The sequence below is a fragment of the Callorhinus ursinus genome, unplaced genomic scaffold (assembly GCF_003265705.2).
Source record: "Callorhinus ursinus isolate GAN/ISIS: 27379988/994484 unplaced genomic scaffold, GSC_fseal_2.0 scaffold14, whole genome shotgun sequence".
Classification (NCBI taxonomy): Eukaryota; Metazoa; Chordata; class Mammalia; order Carnivora; family Otariidae; genus Callorhinus; species Callorhinus ursinus.
Window position 1 is genome coordinate 4,489,715 of NW_027397076.1, and position 25,391 is coordinate 4,515,105.

At 47.7% G+C, this 25,391-nt stretch overlaps 1 protein-coding gene across 3 annotated transcripts in view; it reads left to right on the forward strand.

The window, feature by feature from the left end:
• Positions 1 to 25,391, forward strand: part of NUAK1 (NUAK family kinase 1) — a 72,304-nt gene that overhangs the window by 23,856 nt on the left and 23,057 nt on the right. For 2 of the 3 annotated variants that reach the window (XM_025882590.2, XM_073900354.1), the window contains exon 2: positions 9,371 to 9,491. In XM_025882590.2, coding sequence (XP_025738375.2) covers positions 9,371 to 9,491 — 121 coding nt within the window. Of the gene's footprint in view, positions 1 to 1,617; positions 1,952 to 9,370; positions 9,492 to 25,391 lie in introns of those variants that run through there. The other variant, XM_073900355.1, reaches the window with a different exon arrangement.

The window sequence follows — 25,391 nt, forward strand, 5'->3', positions numbered from 1 at the left end:
AGACCCCTACCCCAGTCTCCCTGAGGGTACGAACTGAGTGGTGGGTGTTGGATGAAGCTCACAGAGCTAACCTGCTGGGGACAGAGCATGCTCCTTGGGGGTCCAGTGGACATTGTCTGGGGCTGTGCTTGCGTAGCTGGAGGCCCTGCTGTGACAAGCTTCTCCAGCAGGTTAGTAGGGAGTAATTAGTGGGCTGATAAGCATGGGTTGGGGGAGGTTTGCAGTGGGGCTCTGGAGCAGGGCCCAGCCTGCTAACTCTCTGGGTAATGGAGAGTGAGAGCCTCCAGGGGACAGATCACAGCCTGACAGTTGTTCCTTACCTGTCCGGTGGGTCTTCTCCCACTCTCAGTGCCAAGAATCAGCTCTCCGAACAAGAGTTTTGTCGTGATAAAAATAACATCTGAAGAATCTTCCCTTTCGCTTATTTATAAAATCATCCACGGTTAGAATACGCAATAGAATTTAAAGCCATGCTTTTTTCTTTTTTTTGCATGTTCTATATAGTTTACCATCTTAAGAAATTAAAAACTTTTTTTTTTCTTTGTTCTCTTCACGTGGATCAGCTAAATTCAGTCGACTAATTTTTTCCCCCCTTTTGAAAACTAATTTTGGTTCTTAGGTCTTTTGCGTCCCTTGTTCATCGTTCCCAAGGTCAGTGATTCGGTAGCAGCCCGAAGTTAATATTTAAAAGCAGTGTTTTCAGCGGATTAAGAAATAATGGGATAAAAACCTCCCAAGTACGCCTACTCGTGTGTGATATCAAATCAGACTTCAGAAATTGGAATAATTTCTGGACTGAATTGGACTGAAGGCCATGTCTCACGCTTGTCTGTGGGAGGGCAGCCCCCTGGCACGAGAGGGAGGTGCCGTGCTGTGAAAAGGGTCATAATTTGCCGGCACGCTTAGGAGTTACCTGTCACTCCCCATCTCGGCTTGTTCGTAGTTCGGCAGTCCGGGGGCCTGACCGCGCTGGGGCCTGCCTCTCAGGTGCTTGGAAGTTGGCGAGCACTCCTTGCCCTGAGTATTAATCCCACACTGGGGCTCCAATGCTGCTCTTAACTCCGTGAACCCGGGCCTGTGCTTTAACCTCCCTGGGGTTCAGTTTCCTCACCTGTAAAATGAGGGGGTTGGCATGGAACATCCTGAGGTCCTTGCAGCTGTAACATCTGCTGATTATTACACCTGGTGCCATATGCCTCTGTGCCTTCTCCGCCCTCCGTGCTGTACACAACCTTCTATGACCGCCCCCCCCTTCTCCGTCAACCTCATGGGGTTGGCACTGTTGGCATCCTCATCTGCAGAGGAGGGAACTAAGCTTCTGGCGTGCTGGTCTGAGTACCTATGTGCAGGGGCGCCTGGCCAAGTTGCTGTGACTGAGGACAAGGCCAAGGTGCTGATGTGGTTTCCCAGCTGTTCTGGCCGGGGCCTCTGCTGGGCTCGGAGGTTGATAAATAAAAGTTGCACAACCCTATGCTTATTCAAGCCGGGTTATGAACAGCTTCAGAGCGATCAGATGCTACCAGTCGAGGCTGTCCAGCATCGGCCCTCTGGTCCGGCCCTTCCTCTCCCTCCCCGGGACAGTTGACCCTCGAAGAAAAGCAGCTTGCACTTTAGAATTCTGAGTTGGGGTTGCATTTGACTTTTGGAAATGTGGAAGTCCAAAAATAAACAGCTGCTTGGCCACTCGGGTTCCAGCTAAACAGCCTTGTGAATTCAGTCCCTCTGTGGCGCTGCTGTTGCCTGGGTCCCATCTCTTGTGCTTCCAGAGGCCTTTGCTTGCAGCAGGCCCCGGGGTCATTCATTGAGGCAGAGCCTGGAGAGACTTCTGGAGGATCCTGGTGAGAGGAGGCTCCTTGCAGCCCCAGGCAGATCCTCTGTCACAGAGCAGGCCGAACCGGAGGCTCCAGGGCTCACTTCCTCTCTCTTCCTTTGGAGACATTTACGTTTCCAGGTATGGGAGCCCCAGGTTGTGTGCAGAGCATGTGTGCACCCCATTACCAGCCAGCTTCTGGGGCCTTCGAGCATCCATAGGTCCACGCTGAGCAAACTGTCCCCAGGGAGCAGACCTCCCATTTGCCAGGGTTAAATTAATTCAGGTCACAGAGTCCCCTCAGGAAAGCAGCTTGTTTTTATTTCCCCTCTATATGGATGGGCAGTTCATTAATTTTCATTAATCATCTCATGTTTAATATGACTGTGCAGCCTTTAAGTTATGGAATAAGAAGTGCCGTCATGGCCGCGTTTACTCAAACGTTTGAGAACCGTCAGAGTGCAGCAGAGCCACCTGGGAAGCTTGTAAAAAATGCTGATGCTGGAATTCAGTAGATGGGGTGGGGGGGCGGAAGCTGCATTTTGACAATCAGCCCCCCCAACCCCCGGATCTGATGCAGGCGGTGTGCTCAGCACTCTTTGAGGGAGGAACTGCTCTCCCAGAGAATCAGATCCCATGCTCTCATCTGGCTCATTGCTTGCTTTTGGCATTGCCACTGTTGTGAACTTTCCATGGGCTTTTTTTTTTTTTTTTTCCTGCCGCTCTTTTGATTCCTGTCTGCCCAGCTGTGGCCACTATCTGGTGTTTGCAAACCCCTGGTGGTACAGGGAGTGTAAATGTGCCCACAGTTTCTGAGCCATGACTTCCACTTCCCTTGTGGCATCACCCCATGCAATAATGACATGCTTAGCCCAGGCCTTGAAGAGGAGGTGTGGGGAGCAAGGGAAGCCTATGGCTGTAGATAAAGACGTCCCGGCCTCTCTGAGGTCCTCTTGAGCAGGCCCATCAGATTAAAATCTAATTCGCTATTCAAATTCTGGAAATAGAACACATTTTTTTTAAAAAGATTTATTTATTTATTTTAGAGAGGGAGAGAGAGAGTACAGGCAGGGGAGAAGGGCAGGGGTGGGGGAGAGGGGGAGAGAGAATCTCAAGCAGACTCCCCGCGAGTTCCGAGCCTGGTGCAGGGCTCAGTCTCACGACCCTAGATCATGACCTGAGTTGAAACCAAGAGTTGGACGATTAACCGACTGAGCCACCCAGGCGCCCCTGGAAATAGAACACATTTTTCATGGCGGGGGAAAAAGCAGCCTCATCTGAGGCCACATTATCTCTGATGGGGAGCTTTGGGAAATCGAGGCTGGAGAACCACCTTAAGAGGATTCTATTTTCAGGACCTTTTATAAGGTTCAAGGGCTGCTGGTGGTGCACGGTGGATGCTCTTCTTTGAAGAAAAAGCTCCTTCTTCCACATGCCGCACTTCCTGGCGTCGGGGTGCATCTCCTCAGCGCCTGTTGATACAACTCTTGGCTCCTAATCTGCTTCTGTCTGAAAAAACATCCATGTAATGACATGAATCAACAGGCCAGAGAGGAAGAGGCCCATGGGCCCCGTGGAGGAGTTGGCTTGGGTCCCTGTGGGGTCGGTTGCATCATGGCAACTTGCTCGAGTGTTATCCTGAGTTGGCCAGGCTCCTCACAAAGAGCTGGAGGTCATTTAATTAATTAGGGGCTTTGGCTGCAGGATGGCCTCCTGGGTGGCACCACTGCGGTGATGGGCCGTGCACAGCCTTTCTGTGTGGCCGGTGTGAAACCGTGCCTTGCCCCAAACTCTGACCATCAACCAGACATGGGTGGGGACCCCTACACTGGCCTCCAACTTGATTTGGCTGCTCATCTCCGCTGCAAGTGGCCTCCGGGCCCCTGGGTGAGAAAAGATCCCCGAGCTGCTGACTCAGTGCCGGGCAGCTCCCGTGGAACGTGGCCGGGGGTGAGATCACACCTTGTGAATGGCAGGGAAGCTGCCAGCTCCCATTGCCCAGATCAGAATGCAAACTTGTTCCTACTAAGTGATGCTAATGCCGTGTTTATGGCCCCGTTTCTTCCCTGCTACTCAGACGCCAAATGCTGCCTTCTGGCTGCCTCACAGATGACCCTATAAAACCTCATCTGCTTGGAGGGGTCCCATCACACCGAGTTTTGGAGACTCTTTGAGATCCGGGGAGAGAGTCTGTCACCTGCCATGGTTGCCATCCACGCCGGCTTTACCCAGAGCCTCTAGAATCAGCTGCCTCAGTGGAAGCCTTAGCTTTCTCTTTCACAAGCTGTGTGAGTTTGGGTAGTATTTGTCTCCTCTGTACCTCAGTTTCCTCCCCTGTAAAATGGGCTTGTAGTTAGGATTAAATGAGATAAGGCCCCCTAATACACAGCTGACACTTAAGAAATGCTGGTTACTGCCACTGATAAGAATATTGCCACTAATTGTAAAATGCGGATATGTCAGGGCCAAAGACAGAGCACTGAGATCTTGCCACTGAAAGCGTGGTCCCTGGACTGGCATCACTGTCATCACCTGGGAGCTTGCTAGAAGTGCAGAACCCCAGGCCCCCTGTTAGACCTTTGGACTCAGAATCTGCATTTTAACAAGGTGTCCATGACCCCTGTTTGAGAGACACTGTTCTAGGACACTCCCTGCAGGCTGACAGATGGCAGTGAGTGAGCATCCATGGGAGGTGGCTCCGGAGGGAAGGGGGCTGTGATGCTCTTGGTTAGAGGCTGGCAAACATACCACCTGTCCAGAACTTCCCCCACTCCCCAGAGCAGGCCAGGAGGACGGCTGGCTGCCCTACTCTCTGCGGGCAGGCAGGCTAGGTACAAATTTCAACCTGCTCTTGCCTCAGTACAAATGTGGGGAGGGGGAGAATGGGTGTGGGGAATGGGGAGGGGAGAGGCCTATAAGATGATTTGCTGGGGCTCATCACCCCTAAAACATGGTCCAGGACCCTGTTATTGCCAGGCCTCATCTATTGTTACCACCATTCAGTAAACACCTACTGTGTGCCAGGTACTTTCCTCGCATTATTCCCACTCCTTACAACAGCCCCAAGGAAGGGGGGCTTCCTAGCCCCCCTTTACAGATGAGGAAACAGATCTGCGATGCTCTGATGACCTCACCTGAGGTCAGCTAGCCAGCAAAAGCCTGAGCTTTCGCAGGACCCTGCTGCCTCCCAGAACCTGCCCGGCCACCCAGCTCTTAACATTGGCGGCAGCCGCTGTGGCCAAGGACGCCCAGCAGGCTGCAGAACAGGTGGTTTGTGGTGATTATTCCAAAAAGGAAAAAGCCTGTGGAAGGAAGAGGGGGTGGGGCCTGCTCAGGTTCCCCAGGGCTGGGGGCTGGCTGGGCTGAGCGTGCCTCTTAAAGAGGCAGGCACCGCAGGGCAGAATTCACAGGTCCCTGGCCAGACCTGCTGCTGCAGACGGTTCAGACATTAAACCATAGGGTGGCCTTATACAAAGGCAGACCGTTTTATAAGGCACACGGTGCTGTCTAGACTTGGGAACATTTATGAAAGGGGCTGTACTGCGTGTGAGTTCCCGTCACTTTGCAGGCGGAGTGACATCTCTTTGGCTCCTGTAGCAACAAATTGGACTTTTTTTTTTTTTTTTTTTTTTGGAGGGTGTATGATTTCAGACATTTGGTAATCTCCGCCTGCTGGGCCCTTCTTTCCTTAGCTCTGTCTTTCTTTGTCGATGTGGGTGAGGACTGAGGAAAACTGGAGAGGAGGTTTTCCCCAGAATGCCCACACCTCTGTGTGTCTCTTCGGTAGCCTTTGGCCGTGAGGAAAATTACGTAATTATTTGTGCAATTTTTGCCACTCCCCGCCCTCCCCCCAGCCTCGAGGGCTGGGACAGAATCTTGTTGGTTCCCTTTTGGGTTGTGCCAGCGCTGTGCTTGGTACCTGGAAGGTGCTCCAAAGAAAGAAGTGAATGAACAGTCCAAATCCAGAGGCTGAAGTGGGTATCTTGAGACAGACTTTTGATTCGAGTGGGAATATCTTATTCCCCTGTTCACCTAAATCCTCACAGGGTACCTCCTTGAGGGATGAGGAAACTGGAGCACAGAAAGGTTATGCAACCTGCCCAAGGTCACACAGCAGCTAGTGAGTGGTTTCAGCCAGGACTTAGCCATGCCCCTGACCATTAGGCAACCCTGCTTCCCTGCGTGCTGGCCCAGTTCATTCCCTGGACTTCAGGAAGCAGGCACTGCCTTACGTTACAGGAGCTACATTTATAGATCTCTGTCTCCTTTTATAAACGACTCTTTTAAAAAAAATTTTTTTTATTAACATATAATGTATTATTTTTTTCAGGGGTACAGGTCTGTGATTCATCAGTTTTACACAATTCACAGCGCTCACCATAGCACATACCCTCCCCAATGTCCATCACCCAGCCACCCCATCCCTCCCACCCCCTCCACTCCAGCAACCCTCAGTTTGTTTCCTGAGATTAAGAGTCTCTTATGGTTTGTCTCCCTCTCTGGTTTCATCTTGTTTCATTTTTCCCTCCCTTCCCCTATGGTGGCTCCATAGCGCAATGGATAGAGCATTGGACTTCTATAAACGACTCTTTAAAAACATGAAAACCATTCTTAGCTTTCTGGGTCCTACAGAAACAGGCCACAAGCTGGATTTGGTCACAGGCTGAATATACAGCAAACAAGCAAGAGAATTTCAGATGGTGCGATAGGTCCCAAAGAAGATAAAGTGAGGGCAGGTGTGGCGAGAGGGGTCAGGGAGGGCTGCCCTAGGGTATCCTGGAGCTGAAGCCTGAATGAGGAGGTAAAGATGGGCGGTGTGAAGAGCAATTCACACCAGGTCTGCACCGAATGTGAAGTGCTCCACACCCAGCTGCTGTTATTACTGTGGGGTTACTGTGTCCGTGGTTTGCCACTAACGGGCTCTGCAACCTTGGGTGAGGCAGCTCCCTGCTCTTGGGAGTTGAACTGAGAGTCTCCCCCTGGCCCTGACAGTTGCATGGTTCTAAGTGATTTCTAGCATTTGTCTCCGACTGACTTCCCTCCAACCCTTTGAAAGAGGGGGCAGAATGAGCCCTCTTTTACATTTTCAATAGAAAATTCATTGCAGGAAGAGGGAAGCTTTTGTGGAGGGGCAACCACCATGGTTATTAACATTTATGGAGCCCCTTCAGTTTCCTCAGTGCCGAGTGGGGTTTTATTAGAATGTGAGCACTTTCCTTTTCATACTGGGCTGGAAGCATCCCCCTGGCAAACGTACTCCACTGTTGGGGGGAACTGACAAGTGGGCTTACTTTCTTACCCCCCAGAATGTCACCACCCTCCCCTGACCCTGGAAGGGGAAAGAATTTATGCCTCTTGTCATTTGACAATAGGGCCTCCTTGAGGCCAAGTTCAGCCTGCTGCATAATCAAAGGGGTGGTTTCTCCCCTGGCCCATCTTTAGTTCTGGAGGAATGCAGGAGTTGGTCCAACAGCCACCCACATCCTCCACGGCCTGTGTGTGTTCACTGTCTGCTTCCTCCCAGAACAAGCTCTCAAGATCACAGTCCCAGCTCAGACAAAATAAAGCCTTCCAGTCATATCTTTACATTTGACGTAAGCACAGGGAGACTTTTCTTGCTGCATACGGAATGGGGCTGTCGGGAGGGCCTGGGGTGGCTTTGAGCTTGGCACCCTGGTGAAAAGGGGCCTTGAAGATGGGAGCTCATTCATCTCTGGGCAGCCTCCTTTTATGCAACCTCGGGGTCTGCCTCCAGTCTAAGGGAGGATGGTGCCGGCCCCTGGGTTTACAGCCCAGCGTCCCATGTTTCCGGTCTGCTTTGTCCATTGCTCGGTTCCCCTTGCAGGTAGGATGCCAAAGAAAAACTAAGCAGCTTCCCAGTGTGCCTGTCTCAGTGGTGGTGTCTGACTAGGGTGTTCTTCCTTTTTTGCTCCGGTTCCACTGTCACATCTCTGGTCTGGGCAATCATAACCTAATGGCAGACATCACCCCTGCCCCCCGCCCCTTCCCTTTCTGTCTACCTAGCACCTGCCCACCTGCCCACACTAAGGCTTTGCTCGGGCCTGCCATGTGCCAACACGGAGTTAAGCCCTGGAGATAAAGCAGTGAATTAGATCCCTACTAGTACAGAGCCAAGTGACGACACAAATACTGATTTCATTACAGCTGGGGAGGGTTCTGAAGAGGAGAAAAATGGGGACCTGCCTGTCCATTTCCCCCATTTGCTGGGAGGTCAGCAAGTAGCAAAACAATAATAATGATAATGATAATAATAATAATAATAATAATAGCTGCCCAATTCTTACTGAGTTATAGATGGACCAGTTGTATTTTAGAAATGTTTCCATGTATCGTGCTTGGTGGGGACCTGGTGTAAGCCAGAAGATGCTAATGCTCACAGGTGGGAGTGCGTTCCTGCTGAGGCTGACAGGGCTTCACCCTGTCTTAATCCAGGTGTGGGGATGGCCTGCTGGGAACAAGGAGCCCTTCATGCCTTTGTGATCCAGAGGGATGGGCTAAGTGCCTTTCATCTAGGAGAGGGTGGTCCAGGTGAGAGCTGACATCACAGGAGGACCACTTTGGAGGGGACTAAGCAGGCTTTTGGAGATGGCAGCACATTGGTTGGCGGGCTTCCTTGTTACCCATGGACACCTTCCCCCTCGAAAGTACTTTTTGCCTCCCTTAAAGCCAGGGTGGATTAAATTACGAAGCAACTTGTTTATGAGCAAAGATGAGTCCATTGGCAAACACGTTTTTCCTTATTAGATTCCCATTGTCTTTTAATGCTTTTTTATTTATGTGTTTCTTTTGAGGAACTGCTCTGTGCGTTGGCCCTGGCAGCTCTCTACAGTTTGCATTTGTAGACATTGGCACGGGAATCTACTGGGGCTGGGCAGGGAGTCTGGCTGTCACTCCCTTTGTTTTGTCCTGATTTTTCTATAGCAGAGCCTTTTTGTCTTGTCACATGTATCAAAGGTCCTTGGACAAGAGGAAGAATGAAGGAAGGATTTGGCCGCTGAGCAATTGCACAAACACAGCATAGGCTGGAGTCTTGAAAGCGTACGTTTGAGCAGAACTGGCCTCGAGAAGCCCCATGCAGTAAAGCTTTTTCTAGTCTTTGCTGCGGCAGCTGCCCGGTGGAGCTGAGTGATACTGATTTCACCCATCCATGTTTAATCATCCAGACCCTGTAAACCGAGCTCTCCTTTTTCCTTTTTTCAAAGGATCAGGATTCCTGGAGTAAATGGATCTGGCCACATGAAGCAGCCTCTGCTTTATGGAAAACAAAAACAAAAACAAAAAACCCCTCAATAAACAAAAAAAAAAAAACCAACCCAGCATCCCAAACCCTAGGCTGTTGGAACCTGATGTTTTCTGTTGTTGGGAGAAGGGTGTTTTTGCTATAAATGAAAGACGTGACAGGGGGTATTTCGAAGCTTTGTTTTGGTTATTGTCGGTTCTGCCAACAAGTAACATCTGTATTTATTTTCCAAACTCCCCCAATGGCTGATTTGCATCTGTTTAGTTCTCTGGGTAACATTTCATTTCCTGACTTTATAGGTTGCTATAAAATCCATTCGTAAGGACAAAATTAAGGATGAACAAGACATGGTTCACATCAGACGAGAGATTGAGATCATGTCATCCCTCAACCATCCTCATATCATCAGTATTTATGAAGGTCAGTGATTTTTTTTTTTTTCACCCGCGTATCAGTTACCATTTCTCATACCATGGGGCCTGCCAAGATTTTTAGGTAATTGCCCCTCTGGTCAGGAGCCAAGTATTTTTCCTCATGATGCAAAAATAGCTGGGTGTTATCTCTTATTTGGTTACCTTGAATGCAACCAGACACACGTAGCACAGCTCACTTTGGTCATAAAATAGTTCTGACTGGTGCCGCCTTCTGCCTTCTTGCCAGTTCCTGGCGGTTGCTAAGCAACCCGCCTTATTAAAAGCCGGTAGGGGAGACAGCCACGGTTTCCAAAAAATGGCAGTTTGCTGGGTGACCAGGGTCACGGTGGATCCATTGTCAATGTCGTTCTCCAACGCAGTTGCCCCGGTGGTGGAGTCATGAGTTATTCCAAGTGGAGGCTCTCTGAGTTGGGAGTCATCTTTGAGCAGGTCCCGGAAATACCAAGAAAGAAGAGGGATCTCTTGGTGGGGCAGATGCTTCACTGATGGAATCCAAGTTGTAGTCCATGTTTGTAGGAGAGTGGGGCCAGGAGAAAGTTACAAAAATGCTCGTGCTGGGCGCCTGGGTGGCTCAGATGGTTAAGCGTCTGCCTTCAGCTCAGGTCGTGGTCCCGGGGTCCTGGGATCGAGTCCCGCATCGGGCTCCCTGCTCCTTGGGAGCCTGCTTCTCCCTCTGCCTCTCTCTCTCTCTCTTTCTCTCTCTGTCTCTCATGAATAAATAAATAAAATCTTTAAAAAAAAAAAAGACTTATCCTAAAAAAAAAAACACACACAAAAATGCTCGTGCTTCAACTTGTTACTCCTTCCTGGGAAGAAATGGCGAGTATAAACTTCCTATAGCCTATCTCTCTCTCTTTTTTTAAATCTGTAAAAAAAATTACTCAAGCAATATGTATTTGTTGCAGAAATGATTGAAATACACAATTTAAAATTTCAAAATAATTTGTTCTAACCCCCCATTTGATAAATAGCACTCTAGCTATATTTATATTTTTATCTGTCTCTCTATATCTGTGTATGATTTTTATCCAAAGTTAGAGCATACTGTTTATACTGTTTTTTGACTTAATTTTTTTTTTCATGTTTTATATCCTCTACCTTTTCCTGTGTCAATAGATATTCCCTGTAAGGACATTTTAAAAGGCTTTATAGTGTATTCCATTTATGGACGTACCATAACTTATTGGATCTAATTTCTTTTGTTAAACATTTAAGTTGTTTCAAATTTCTGGTGATTATAAGTAGGGCTTTTGTGACCCTCCTTGTAATCGTTTTTATATTCATTTCTGATAATTATTATTTTTTTGTCTTATGAAAATTTTTCTAGGCTTGGACTAACTGAGTCAGAGTGTTTCTCCAGAATATTTTTAAATAAATGGTTGAGTCAGAAAACTGAACCTATTTTTAATTTGGTCTCATCATAGTATTTTTAATTATGGTCTGATCATAATACGTTTACACAGTAATGGCTAAGAGGAAACCAGATGGTAACCTGAAAGTTTTTTGATATCTATCTTAACTTTTCCTTCTTCTGGTTCCCTGCTGTTTTTGGCCATTTTTTCTCCCTGTTGCTTCTATTTTTGCTCCTCATCTAGAAGTAAATGTTGGTAACAATTTTTTTTATCTTGATTTTTCTAAAGCTCATTTTTGGAGCCCTTGGGGAGAGGATGCTTAAGGGAAATTTTCATTCACTCAATCATGTATTCATTCCACAAACATCTCTTGCAGGGATTCTCAAAGTGCAGTCTCTGAACCAGTAACATCCATATAAATTGGGCTGTTAGAAATGCAGATTCCAGGGCCTCACTGAAGACCTGCTGAATCAGCAGCTCTGGGGGTGGGGCCCGGCAGTCCATGTTTTAACAAGTGTGGGAACTACTGGTCTACCGAGTGATCGTGTTAAGCACCGTGTTCAGTGTGGTTAGAAACTGAAAGAGACAACAGGCTGTGGATCTCCTATTCAAGGCACCCTACGAGGCATGACAGAAGAATGTTACGTAGATATGCAAGCAACATATTCTGGGACCATAGAGTCCTGGAGCTTAGAAGTTTTTGTGGCATATAGGCTGGGCCTTGAAGGAGTTATTTTGAGGAAGAATTGGGGAAAGTAGAATTCCAGGTTAAGAAAACAAATCTGAATATGTCTGCAAATGAGAGGAACTTCTAGAGGTTAGAAATGAGTGGGGATACACAATGCAGGAGGAGAGTGAGTTTTATACAATTCTGAGTGTTTTTGCTCCCTGTGGCCTGGTTACCATGGGAACCTGAAGGTACCTGTGAAGGATGACCTCCACAGTGTGGACCAGTGTGCTGTGTTGGGGATTTCTTGGCGTAGAGAAGGACCCTTGCTTTTAACTTTGAAGATAGATACCACATAATTTAAGGTTCTTTGGGTGACTAGAAATAATTTCCATCGAGGCCTCAGGTGGGAGCTTGGGCCTCAATTCATAAAACCCTATCATCACCAGGTTTTGGGGGAAAGAGCTTGAGTTCTCACATCAGGCTCTTGGGTTTTAGTCCCAAATCCCCGCTGTGGCCTTGACATGAGACTTTGGGCAAGCTGGAGGGCCTCTCTGGGCCTCAATATCTATACCTGTAAGATGCAGATAACAGTTCTACCTCTTTCTTTGGGTTGTTGGTAGGATTAAATTAGATGATACAGGTTCTGGTAAGCTCAAAAAAGATAATTATTGTGAAGACAGTATGATCATTACAAGTGGTTCCTAACTTGGTCCATTGGCAAGGGTCAGTGGAACTTCAGGGTGTTTGTAAGTCCTCTGGAATATTGTATAGTTGCCTTGTCCAATATAGAAGCCACTAGCTATAGATGGATATTTAAATTAAAATTAATAAAATAAAATAATTAAAAATTCAGTTCTTCAGTCCCACTAGCCACATTTCAAGGGCTCCATAGCCACTTGTGGCTAGTGGCTGCCATATTGGACAGTATAGATACAGAACTTTTTCATCATTGCAGGATAGGACCATGCTGGTGTATAATGTTTTAGATGTTGAGTGCATGGGTTAATTTTTTTCTGAGGAGAGGGTGCATAGCTTTCATCAGATTGTCAGAGGGATTCTTGACCTCAGATAGGTTAAAGAAAAATCTTTACTGCTATCAAGTATTTTGTGACCTGCAGAATACCATACAAATAAAATGTATTGTTTTTATCCAGAAAATTCTCAGGGACATAAATATGGCTTTTTTTTTTCTTTTCATTTCTTAGAAATCTCTGGTTTCTGTTCTGTTCTCTTTCCCTTCTCCCACGCAAGTTCTGTTTCTCCCACATCCACTAAATAACTGTGGAGGAGGGCAGCTCCAGTCTCTTCCCTGGAGGTTTGGAGCAGGGGATTGTCAAGGCACTGGTCCAGCTCCTACCTCTCTAACTGCGACCCCACAGTCCCCAGGGGCTTCTGACTTTATCTGCTTTACTGCCCGGGACGCCAGGACCAGGGCCCTGAGAGTGAAATTAGACCTCCCGAGGTCATCCATGGAATTCTGTATGGTTGACAAAGCTCCCCCACCTCGAGCCTCAGTCGATCCCTGCAGCACACCTGTGGGAGGGGCAGGCCAGGTGTCCCATTTTGCAGCTGTGGAGACTGAGGCCCTGGAAACGTTAAGATGCACTGGGTGTATTAGTTCGCCAGGGCTGCCACAACAGAATACCATGGGCTGGGTGGCTTGCACAACAGAAATGTGTTGTTTCTCAGTTCTGGAGGAGACTAGAAGTCCGAGATCCGGGTGTCAGAGGGTAGCTTTCTTCCAAGCCTCTCTCCTTGGCTTATAGATGGCTCTCCCCACGTCTTAGTGTGCTGTCCCCTCTGTGTCTGTGTCCAAATTTCCCCTTTTTATAAGGGGAATCCCTATAAAATCCAGTGTGACTGGATTAAGGGCCCACCCTGATGTCCTCATTTAACCTTAATTATCTTTTTAAAGGCCCTGTATCTGAGTGGGGTCACATTCTGAGGTATGGGGCATTGGGACTTCGACACATGAATTTGGAGGACCCCATTCAGTTCATGACCCCATTCAGTGCCATGGCTCGCTGGTGGCCCTGGCACACAGGCCTCCTGACCTCATTTGATTTTTCTTCCACCGGGCCTCCGCCCTATGTCTCTGATTTTGTGTCTTGTTCTGCTGGCTCCGCAGCCCACCTGTGCGCCCCAGGCATCCCCTTTTCTCTCCTTCTAGGCCCCCCGGTGTGGTAGGGGCAGCGCGGTGGCCGCAGTGGTGGGCCGAGTCTGAGGTCTCTCGGCCAATCGCTGTGTGAAAGGGAACCTTCTCCCTGGAAGCTGATTGGTTGTCTAGCCGACCAATCAGGAGCCTTCGCTGGGCGCAGCAATGCGCAGATTTTGCTGAATGAACTGGCTGTTTGGACGTTAGCCAAGGGAACCGAAGGAACTGTGGAAGAACCTTACGAGTTCTTCAGCCGGGACTTTTGTGATTTAAAATGCACGCATGCACACACGCACACACAGCAGTAGCAGCCGCAAAAGCAACAACATGGCAAAGCAAGGATGCGTCTGACACTGTGTCTTCAGGAACAGTGCTCAGAGGAGGGAAGGAGCTCGTGTCGGCAGAAGTGACAGAGGGTCTGTGAGGCTGAGCGAGCGAGTGAGTAGGAGGGTGGTGGAGAGAGGAGGTCAGGGAGGGCCAGATTTGGACCAGGTTGGCTAAGGAGAGCTGTGGGTTTTGTACCAAGAATAGGGCAAAGCCACAGATTTTGAGGAAGAAAGTAGCTTTTATTTACACTTTAAAATAGTACGAATAATAGCTAGGAGTTACTGAGTTTTACCCTGTACTAGGATGTGTGCTTGTATTATCTCAGTTAGTCCTTATGTCCATGAAATGCGACTGTTAACATCCCTTTTTTATGGTAAGGAAATTTTGTCTGAGAGGCTAAATACATTTCCCAAAGTCACACTAAGAAGTGGGAGATCTGAGTGCTGAACCTAGTCACTCTGAAGCTGGTGCACCTAAGACAAGCCAGGTCATTTGGTGGTCTGCAGTGACCCCTAACTGGGGGCAAGCATTATTCTGGACCCTGTGATACAGAGAATTCTTGGTGTTCGCGGGTGTTGTTGTCTGAAATACACGAGAACGTTAAATGCCAGCTTTGTGGCTATTTTAGAAAATATTTCTACATACATCTCAGGAAGAAGCTTGGGGCCCAAATCTGGTCAACTCAAAGATCAAGTGTTTTCTAAACTGCAGTCCATGGAAATGTAAGTTATTTGTACATTATTCAGGGTACCCACAGGCTCACGAAATCTGCGACTTCACTGAATTAGCGCTGCTCTTCACCAAATCTCAAAAATAATTGCTTTCAAATGTTTCTCAAACCAGACCCTGGGGTTACTCTCCTATTGACCTATGGGTGAAGGTGAGTAACCCTCAAGTTTGTCGACTCTGTGTAAACAGAAACCATAACTGGTTTCTAATGCTAAGTAAATAAAAGAGGATAGACATACACCTTCTAGTGTGTGATACTAAGGGTAACAACGTGACAGAGAGAAAAAAGGAAGAAAGAAATCTCTGGCACCATCTCTGAGATGGACCCCTGTTTCCAGTCAAAGGAATTCCATTCTCTCAGCAGGGTGGGAATTGACAATATGGAAAGAACAGCTGAAAAGGAAGTGCCCACCAGAGCTTTCAACTTGGCTGCCTAGGATGGAAGAGATAAAAACAGTTTTTGCCTGAGGTTCTGATTTCAGGACTGGAGTGCAAACATCAAAGGCACATTGTCTCGCCCTGGCTTCCCCTTTGAAAGCCTAGGAGACACAAACTGCAAAATCTCTAGAATGAACGTTTTGCCACACAACACTTTAGGGAAACTTAGCACCCCATCTGGTAACAGTCCCGCTGGGGAGGAGGGAGGGGAATGAAAAGGCGGGGGAGTGAGTGGGGGAGATTCTGCTGGTGCCTTCACTTGTATGCCCTTGGTTTTTGTTCCTGGAAATCTCTCGTCCTGGCCCTGCAAGATTTCATCCCTTCATTGACCCTTTGCATTGCGGTATGTTAGAATGGGCCAACCCTTTCATCGCGTCCCCTGTCTTAGGTAAGGGTGATCCTGGCTCTCTGGAACAAAGTGGGAAGCCTATTGGACATTGGTCAGCTGTGATCTCTCACCTTTGGAAGAGTTTATGAAACTTAAAAAAGCCAAATGAAACAAACAAACATGCCTCCCTTGATAAGCCTGTGTGTCTTGTGAGCTTTAAACCTGCTGCCTAGGAGAAGATGTAAAGGAGTCTGTATTCTAGAAACTTCCCTGAATTCCTACCATAAAGACGCTTTGGATGAGTTTTTTTTTTTTTTTTTTAGATCAGTGAAAAGTTCCTTCCATCTTCCTGGAAGTATACATTACAATGTGCTTTTCTGAGCTACGTGTGTCTCCTGAGAATTTGATAGAGTTTTCTGGAAGGGCATATGGTTCTTGCCTGGTGGTGAAAATCACTGCTCTAACAATCCAGCCAGAGATGCAGAGGAGACACCAAGAGGCAGGGCCTGTGCAAAAGCCTAGAGGCTGTATTGTGAGCTGTAAGCTTGGATGACAGGGCATTCCACCTCCTGCCTTCTCCTGCCCCTCAACTTTTGGTCAGGGGCAGTGGGGCTGGTGCAAGACATGTCCACAGGGTCTAGCAGAGGTCCCAGAGTCACAAAGTGTGGCTGCCCCTGCAGAGTAACCCCTTGAGAATGGCAGGACCCTGATCAACTGCCCAGCAATGCATGTGAGCCACGGTTCTCAGAGGGACTCTGGAGCTGCAGTGTCTGTGTTCCTTGGGCCCACCCTAGATCCATGTGTGGAATAACCAGCCTTCTGGGTGACTCGAAAGCACTCTCAAGTTTGAGAACCACCGTGTTAGAGAAACAGCTGCTCCATGGAGCAGAAACCAAGGCAGGGCTCATTTCTAGCATCCATTATTTGGAAATACCTACAGTCGAAGCAGTTCACGTTTTTCTTCTCAGGTCAAGTGCCCCAACCCAGCCTTCTCAGCCAGCAAGCAGATTCTGACTGAGGCCTTTTCGAAGGCAGGGGATGGCTGAATTGATCTGACAAGGGCTGTTAGTCATTAATTCTACCCAGTGTTCTCATTCATTCATGTGATCACTCATTGCTTTTACAAAAATATATTGAGTACTTACGTCCCAGGCAGGTATTGTTCTAGTAGGATGAGTATATGTTTTATTGTCCCAAGCAGGCTTCGATTTGAGTGAGCCAACTGCTCTTCCAGTTGCTATTATGTGACCTTGGGCCAGTGAATTAACCGGTCTGAGGGTCAGTTCTCTTACCTATAAAATGGGACCAATAGCTCGCTACTTTCTAGATAAACTTGTGAGGATTAAATCAGATAAGGAAAAGATCGCTATGCACAGCGACAGGTACATGCTCAATAAATAATACTGGTTATTCCTGCTGTGATGTTTAGGGCTCTGAGAGGTCCTTAATGGCTGGAGTATCACCCTCTTTTGGGAGGAGTTAGAAGAGAAGGTCGCGGCCAGATTGCCTACCCCAGTGATATTGAGCGCTGGATACACATTAAAATCTCATGGGACATCTGTAAAAAATGCTGATGCCTGAGCCTCCCCCATGGGGATTCAGATTTAATTGGCCAGACTGAGAAATACGGACTTAATCCTGCAACGAAGAGGAAATGAGCCCTGCTCTCAAAACTTGTCTTGGTCTGATCATTTGTCATCAGTGAATTCCAGAGAAGAAAGTGTGTCTGGCAGCGATCACCAGCGAGCAGTGAGTGATACCTTTGGGCTTGGGTTTCCTTACTTAGCCATTTGGTTGCTGCCCTCATCAGGGACTCAGAGCCCCATGAAACAGTTTGTTGAACTTGGCAAAGTGGTGTATTATGCTTGTGTTTACTCTTTTGAACCCATGGCAAATCGCTGAGCATTTTAACACACTCCCCTTGCTGCCAGATCCACAAATTCCACACGAAGTCTCTGCAGGCTGGATCCAAAAGGAAGGACTCGCCCTGGTTAATAACACAGCACCAGAGTTTCCTTCACTTTTAGTCACAGGCACGAGCTCTTCAGCTGTGAATCTGTCCAGCCACGTTTCTAATGAGTTTCCTATTAAGTTAGCTGTTTGACCTTCAAGTGTATTATTTTCATTGTTTTCATTTGATTACACCCAGGTCATTTTTCTAGAGGCTGGAGATTAGAAATAAAACAACTAAAAACGAATGCTACTCCCTGGTTGTCCTGCCTCGCCCTCTTGGGTTTCCTGGAATTCAGTATTTTCTAGTGTCTCAAATAATACCACTTGTATTTGAACTTAATTTCTAAAGAAAAGAAAATGGAACCGTGTTGTCTGGTAATAGAGGATCTTTTGAATTTAAGTGTGATGGCTCTGTTAATTTGCCTCGGTGGTTAACAGCATGCCTTGAGGAAGGCTTGTGGGGCATGGAAGAGGCCCATTCCCCAGATGATTTCTGACAGTGGGTTCATCTGGCAAGGGTGGCTCTGAGGTTGGGATCCATGCCTTGGAACACCACTGGTGTCTGAAGAGTGGACCCTAATTAGGAGAGCTAAGCTTGCCTCCACCTCAGGCTTGGCTGCAAGTCTTTTGACGTCCCTGAGTCTTAGTCTACTTCTCTGTTCTCCCGCCTCCCTCTCATCCCTCAAGGGAACACATGTGATCTCAGGTGTAGATTTTGCCAATACATATATCCTTAATAAACCTGGATTTGATTCAGGCATGACTAAGACTTGCTGCCTATTAATAACAGCCTAACACACAGACGCATGCTGTGATAACCTTCACAATGAGGATCGGTGGTCTTCACCTTAACAGATGAAGAAACTGAGGCTCAGAAAGTTTAGGTAACTTGCCAAGGTCACTCAGCTGGTAAGTGGCAGAGCCTGGATTTGAACCCAGGTAGCCTGGCTCCGGGAGTCAGGCTCTTAACAACAACCCTGTGTGTGCACGATGAGGTGGACCAGAATTTAGGGTTGACAGGATTAGTCCTGAGCCATACACGGTGGGGTGAGCAATGACTAGAAGCATAGCTGTGATAACCACAGGGCTGCCTTTTCCACCCTGGCCGCTGGGAAGGGTGGGATGAGCCCCTGTAGCAAAGCGTTCTGTGGGGTGGGGAACAGTAAGGCCGTCTTTAAAGGGGATGGATTTCTACCACATTCATTGCCTGAACTGGAGGAGCCTGCTTTTTCTCAGAGTTCACCGAGTCAAGTACAAGAGCGTTAGCGTTAGCCTGGGGTGGTTCTGAGGTGTTCCAACCAATTGTCAGTGCTCTTAGATTCAGGATGGCGTGAGTGTGTGTGTGAGACAAAAAAGCCCAGACAGAGCAATAAAGAAAATGATCAGGGAGACTGTGGGGGTGTGGCTAATGAGTGTGTGGGGATGGTTGATGGGGCGCATCACCTCACAAGCCTGCTTGTTTCCATGGAAATACCCCAGGGATGGTTGTGGAAGGAGAATGGAATCCAACGGCTGGACCGACATGGTGCCATTGATTCTCTCTCCCATGTAGCTCCTTCCTTTATCCTGGCCACATCCCCTGCCCTCCTAGGATTTGTTATTGGGCCCCCAAATAGCACTGATGGTCTTAGCGGGAATGAATGGTTCTTGGCAAGACATCTGCATCCCCTCTTCCGCAGGGAGCTTGTATACTTTCTTACTATTTCTTCTGCCTTCTGTGGAGTCCACTGCTGGTAGTGGGTGGCCTGGTTGGCTATGGTTCTCCTTGCATATGCCAGCCAACATCCAGAGAGAGTTTTGGTTTAAGAAAAGACAATTAGTGAACGAAAGAGCCTTTCATTGTCCAAACCAGGAAACACATTGATTCCACTCGGACCAACTCATTGGCTGTGGGAGAACTGCCAGCCCAGTATAACTTTCTCAACTCTCACTGCCATGGGCTTTCAGACTTAAGGGATCAGAAGACCATTTTGTGAAGCCCTGAGCCTGTGAGGTGCTTGAGATTTAGTTCTGGGGAGGAAACTCTTGAAAAATGGATCTTGCATTGACTCAAGGACCTAATTAGGTTGCAGACAGTTCTTGCAAAGGAAAGACCACTCCATTTCTGAAATGAAAAATAAGCTACTTTCCATGAGGATCGTACGACCTTTAACAGAAGCACACCCCTGAGGAGTGGAATGGTCCATCTCTCTGAGGTTTTGGGAGGGCAGTAAAAATGCTGTCATGTGGGGAGGCAACCCCACGGAAAGAATGAACTAATTTGACTGAAGGCAAAGGCATGAGGAGAATCCCGACTGGTCCACTCTAGGCCATTGGCTTTTTTGCTTAAAACCAACAATCGAATAGGTTACATGTAAACCAGAAAGACATCCTCCTTTTTTTGTAACCTGCTGTCCGTGGAGCATCTCGTAAAGGGATTCCCACCCTCTCCCTTCCCAAGCCCGTTTCCTTCCAAGTGGCATCGTGAGTTTGGTTCTAGAATGGCTGGCGGACGGTTAAAATCCCAAGATCTCGTCACTCATCAGCCTTTCTCCCAGGCCAGAGCATTATTTTGTAATCCTCATTTGCTCAAGTTATACAAGTTGTGTTATTTGCCCCGGGTGCAACAGGAGGGAGTCATTAGGAGTTGGGTAATTAGCGTGGTTGGGAAAGCAAGACAATCAGAAGGCAGAGCTGGACCGTCAAACTGAACATCTGATGAAATTCAGAATTAATTTGGAGAAGTAGCCGTTGCTATAGGAACCAATCCCCACTCTCCCTTGAAATGGAAAATAAACAGAAAACAAGAGAAATCATTCAAGTTGGTGTCTGGGAAGAAGGCCTTTCTTTCTGTGGGACAGTAGAAGAAAGCAGAGTCTGGATATCGGTCTATGCGAAAACAATGGTAAAACCATCTCAGTTGAGCAAAACCCAAGGCATTTTGGGTGGTTCAGTTGCATGCTTGTTTCTCTAGGAACTTTCTTGGGCCATGTGCGTTATCTCCCTGATTCTGATCATCTAGGTCCTTAAAGTCTGTATCATACAGGTTAACACTTGATTTATTTTATAAACACTACTGGTGGTATCCAGCTACATTACAATGCCTCCAGGACAAAGACTGTGCCTTCTGTTGCATTTGTATCCCCTTCAACACAAAGCAGAAAATGCTCCAGATTGATAAAAAAAAAAAAAAAGAAGCATTTTCAGAAAAAAACAGTGATGCTGGTCTCTTTAACAAAGGAGACTCTTTATTGAGTATTACGTAAGGAAAGTAAATGGATGATGGAGGAAGGTAGTAGGGAGTTGTGGCAAGAGTAGAAGCTTTTGGGTCACATACATTTGGGATCAAATCCTTATTGGTTATCTGCCCAACAGAAATGCATAGAGATGAACATTGAAAGAATGTTTATAGCAGCACTATTCGTAATGACCCCCACCTGGAAACAACCCAAATATACCCATCAACAGTAGAATGGATACAGCCTTGCTACATTCACACAACGGGGCACTCTACAGCAACAAGAGTGAACAGTCTTCCATTACATGGAACGAACATGGGATCATTCTTACGTTGTTGAGCTAATGAAGCCCGACACAGAGGAATATATTCAGCATGATTCCGTTTTTAGACGATTGGCAAAATTTATCTATGGTACTGACGTATAGTCATCCTTTTCATGGCATTGGCTTACATATATCCTTGGGGAGATGGTTAGTGAGAGAAAGAGGAACGGAGAAGGTGGGCCGTGCTCGGTGCTGGCCATGTTGTTTCTCCATCTGATTGCTGGCTCCCTGTTTATGAAATAGGGGATTGTTAGGATTAAATGTGACAATCCATGGCGTGCAGTAATTGTTCAATACGTGTTATCTATTGTTACCACAAATAAGCCTTCTGAGGAAGGAGCGATCACTCTCCGGCATGGAAGGCTCTCGGGAAGAAGGGTGCTCTGGGCTATTTCATAGGCCCAGGATCCTGGGGGCTGCCCTGTGCCTTGTCCCATGTATTTATTGTTCTTGGCGACATTTGGGCCCATCTGGCTCCTCCCCCACAGAGCTCCTTGTGGGCATCCAGGGCCTCGGTGGCTCATTCATAGCCTGCCTCTCCATTCTTGTCCCTTAATTCCCAGCACCCGCTGACTGCTGGTGGTTCTGCTCCTGCCCTTGCCCGTGCTGCTCCCTCTGCCCGGCCTGCCTTTCCCACTCTTCCCCGAGTAAGGTCTTCTCTCGGTATCCCCAGTGCCAGTTCCACAGCGGGTACTTTATACAAGTGTATTGTTAGAACTCAAACCTGGGTCTGCAGCGCATGGACATGGCCCCTGTGCTGCGGGCTGACTCAAGCTGAGCTAAGTTTCTATTCCGGGTTTTGATTTTCCTGGTAGGCCTGGCATGTCAAGGGCCATAGTTTTCCTTACCATTCTGGAGCCACCGGGCTTCTGGGTAAAGCTGTCTGGCCAAGAGACACAGGCTTTCATTTTTCAGAAAGGAAACCCTTCCCAACTGGTGGAAAATAAGCTTTTGCTTAGTGACTAATAACATAAACACAGACAAGATTTCTGGGCTTATAAATAACCAGTTGTAAAAGTGCCCAAGGGAAGCGGCCCCTTTTGCCAGAAGAATGGCCAAGAGGGTTCCTATCACCTCACTGATAGTGACCTTAGCGTGGGCAAGGAGCCTTGGGCCAGGAGTGTGGAAGCTGGTCATTCTTCAGGAGAAATTCCCAAGGCCTTGCTCTTAAACATTAGAAATCCTTGGCTATTCTGGAAAAACAATAGTTGGTCTCTAAGGCCCTTCCTGCTCGAAAATTTTGTGATTCTGAGGCAGCCACAGCATATTTTTTTTAATTTATTTTTATTTTTTTAAATGTGCAAGTGTTTCTCAGAAGTAGGCATTCTTTTTTTTTTTTTTTTGATTTATTTATTTATTAGAGAGCACGTGCATGCGGGGCAAGGAGGAGGGGCAGAAGGAGAGGGAGAGAGAATGAAGCCCAAGCAGACTCCGTGCTGAGCACTGAGCCAGGCTCAATCCCGCCACCCTGAGATCACCACCCGAGCTGAAACCAAGAGTCAGACACTTAACTGACTGAGCCACCCAGGTGTTCCAGCCATAACACGTTTTAAAGAGTGATGGCAGTAGGGAGAGAAAAGTCTTAGGGTTTTGTTTTGCAGAAGCTGGCTAAGAGGCAGATGAGTAATTCTGAGGATAGCTCCCCTTTATTGAGCACTGGCAAAGGCACCATCCTGAAAGAGCAGGACCCGTGAGCTCACCGAGGGCCCTGCATCTGACTGATGAGGAGACCGAGGTTCCGGGGGGGTCACACATATGTAAAATGGTGTAGTGGCTAGGAGAGTGGCATGTGTGGTCAGACTATGGCCCTAGGCCTGGCTCCGCCTTGGACTCGCTCTGTGGCCATGGTGGTTACTAACCTGGTTGTACTCAGAATTTCTCACGTGTACAGTGAGGATACTCATAGGAACAAAGCCATAAGACATAATTCATGCAAAGTGCTTATTAGCTCAGAGTCTGCACATAGTAGGCCTTCAGTAAGTGTCACTGTTATCAGGAAGGACTGGAAGCTTCATACCTAACACCATGGGACCTCCTTGATGAATCATTGATGTACCAAGTCTAGAACTGCTATTTGCATTTAGTTAATCGAGGGTTACAATGAGGGCCTTGACTGTGAGGAGTGGCTCTGCTGCTTCCTGTGGGAAGGGTGGGGGTGGGGTCCCAGAGCCCCAGGTGGCCACTTGGACAGGTCTCTCACCTGGCTGCCCATGAGCCCTGCCTATCATCTCCACCCATTGTTTACTGGATTGGCTCCCCGTTAGTTCCTGTGGATGTCAGGAAGGATGTTGAAATGGCCAAATCAACCTGCAAAACTCAGAGTCAAAGAAACCAGACCGTCCAAGGGCAGTCAGGTATTAGCATTGTCCAAAAAACGTTTGGCTGATGCTTGATCACAGGCACTTTTTTTCCTCCAGAATATCTTGCAGGACCCATGCTCCATGGCACGCGCATCTGGAACACTGTTCCCCAGCCCCCTCTGAATACAGAAAGTCAGCTGAGGGGCAAGAGAGAAAAGGCAGGAAACCAGCGAGGTTGGAGATTCAGAGCAAGGGGTGCGTGGGAACTTCAGACTCGAGCACAGAATCAGGATGTATTTATTTTAGAGGTGGGCCTAGCAGGACTCACTGATGGAGGCTCCTCACGTAGTAAAATATTTGGTCTTGAGACGAATCGTGTTTGTCTCTGCTTGATACCACGCGGGCCAGTTGGAAAGGGAGGACTCCTGTCACCGAAACAGTCCTTTTGTCTGCCCGAGACCAGAGACCCGTACATTCTGACAGTCACTGAGGGGACCGGTGACTTTGGCCTCCTTTAGGGACACATCAGACCTTTTGGGGGTGTGAACCTCCTTGTTTATTTCTCTGTCAAAGTCCTTTCCCTCTTTCTTCCTCCCCCACTTTTTAAAATTAGAAAGCCCGCCACCCTCTCCTGGGCCTAGCACTCCATCATTTTCAGAGCCTGAGCCATGCACCCCGAGGCGGTTTTGCAGTTTCCAAAGTTTATTGTTAATGAAAAGGGCACAACAGGCTGAAATCCCTGGCGAGAGCCAGAGCTGCGGGGTACACCGAAGCCAGCAGACGCAGCAGCAGCCAATTTTATCTGGCCGTTCTCTTTCCTGCTCTCCTTCCCCCTTCCCTTTATCAGAGAGGTTTGGCTGGACCTGAAGGAGCCAAGGAGGAACTGGAGGGGCGTGAGCTTCTCACAGCCAGTGACAAGGTGTGGGAGGCCAGAGGACCCAGGCCTGGGCGTGTTCCAGTTCAACTCCATTCTCCCTGAGTGTGTCTAGGAGTCTGGCTCAGTGCTAAGGCCCTGGGGTCCGGTGATATCAATAGTAACAATAATAGCTGATGTCGCTGGGTGCATGCCGTAAGTGTAGGCCTTGTTCTAAGCATTTAACACACCCAATATCAATAAACACTCCCAGCAGTTCTAAGAAGTACTTACTAGTATGATTTACATTTTACAGTTGACGAAACCGAGGCACAGAGAGGGCAAGCAACTCCCCCAGAGGCACACAGCAAGTAGGAGGCAGGTCCAGGACTCCTACTTAGGAGGGTCTGATTCTAAAACTAAACTTTCTACATGTAAAAGTCCAGACTCACAGTCCAGGCAGAGGAATGGATATGTAAACCAGCAAATAAATCCATGCAGTTTGAAAGGGCTCTCATACAAGTATTGAGTAGCACAGTGCGAGGCAGAGGGAGGCAAAATAGAAGCCATATTTGAGCTTCATCTTGACAGGTTGGAATTTCCCCCACAGGTAAGGCAGGTAGTAAAGGCAGAGGAGAGGAGGTGGGAAACAGCAGTGTGTGTGTGTGTGTGTGTGTGTGTGTGAGAGAGAGAGAGAGAGAGAAAGAGAGAGAGAGAGACAGAGACAGAGACAGGGAGACAGAGACAGAGACTGTGAGAAACAGCAAATGGTCCAGCATTAGTGGACATCGGGGGCCTGATGGAGGACAGTGGAAGCTGATGAGACAGAGGGATGTAGGCAGGGATTCTTTTTTTTTTTTTTTTGTGGAAGACACCAGAGATACTTTATTTTTTTCCCTTTAAATTTTTTATTGTTATGTTAATCACCATACATTACATCATTACTTTTTGATGTAGTGTTCCATGATTCATTGTTTGTGCATAACACCCAGTGCTCCACGCAGAACGTGCCCTCTTTAATGCCTATCACCAGGCTAACCCATCCCCCAACCCCCTCCCCTCTAGAACCCTCAGTTTGTTTTTCAGAGTCTGTCATCTCTCATGGTTCGTCTCTCCCTCCGATTTCCCCCCCTTCATTCTTCCCCTCCTGCTATCTTCTTTTTTTTTTCTTAACATATATTGCATTATTTGTTTCAGAGGTACAGGTCTGTGATTCAACAGTCTTGCACAATTCACAG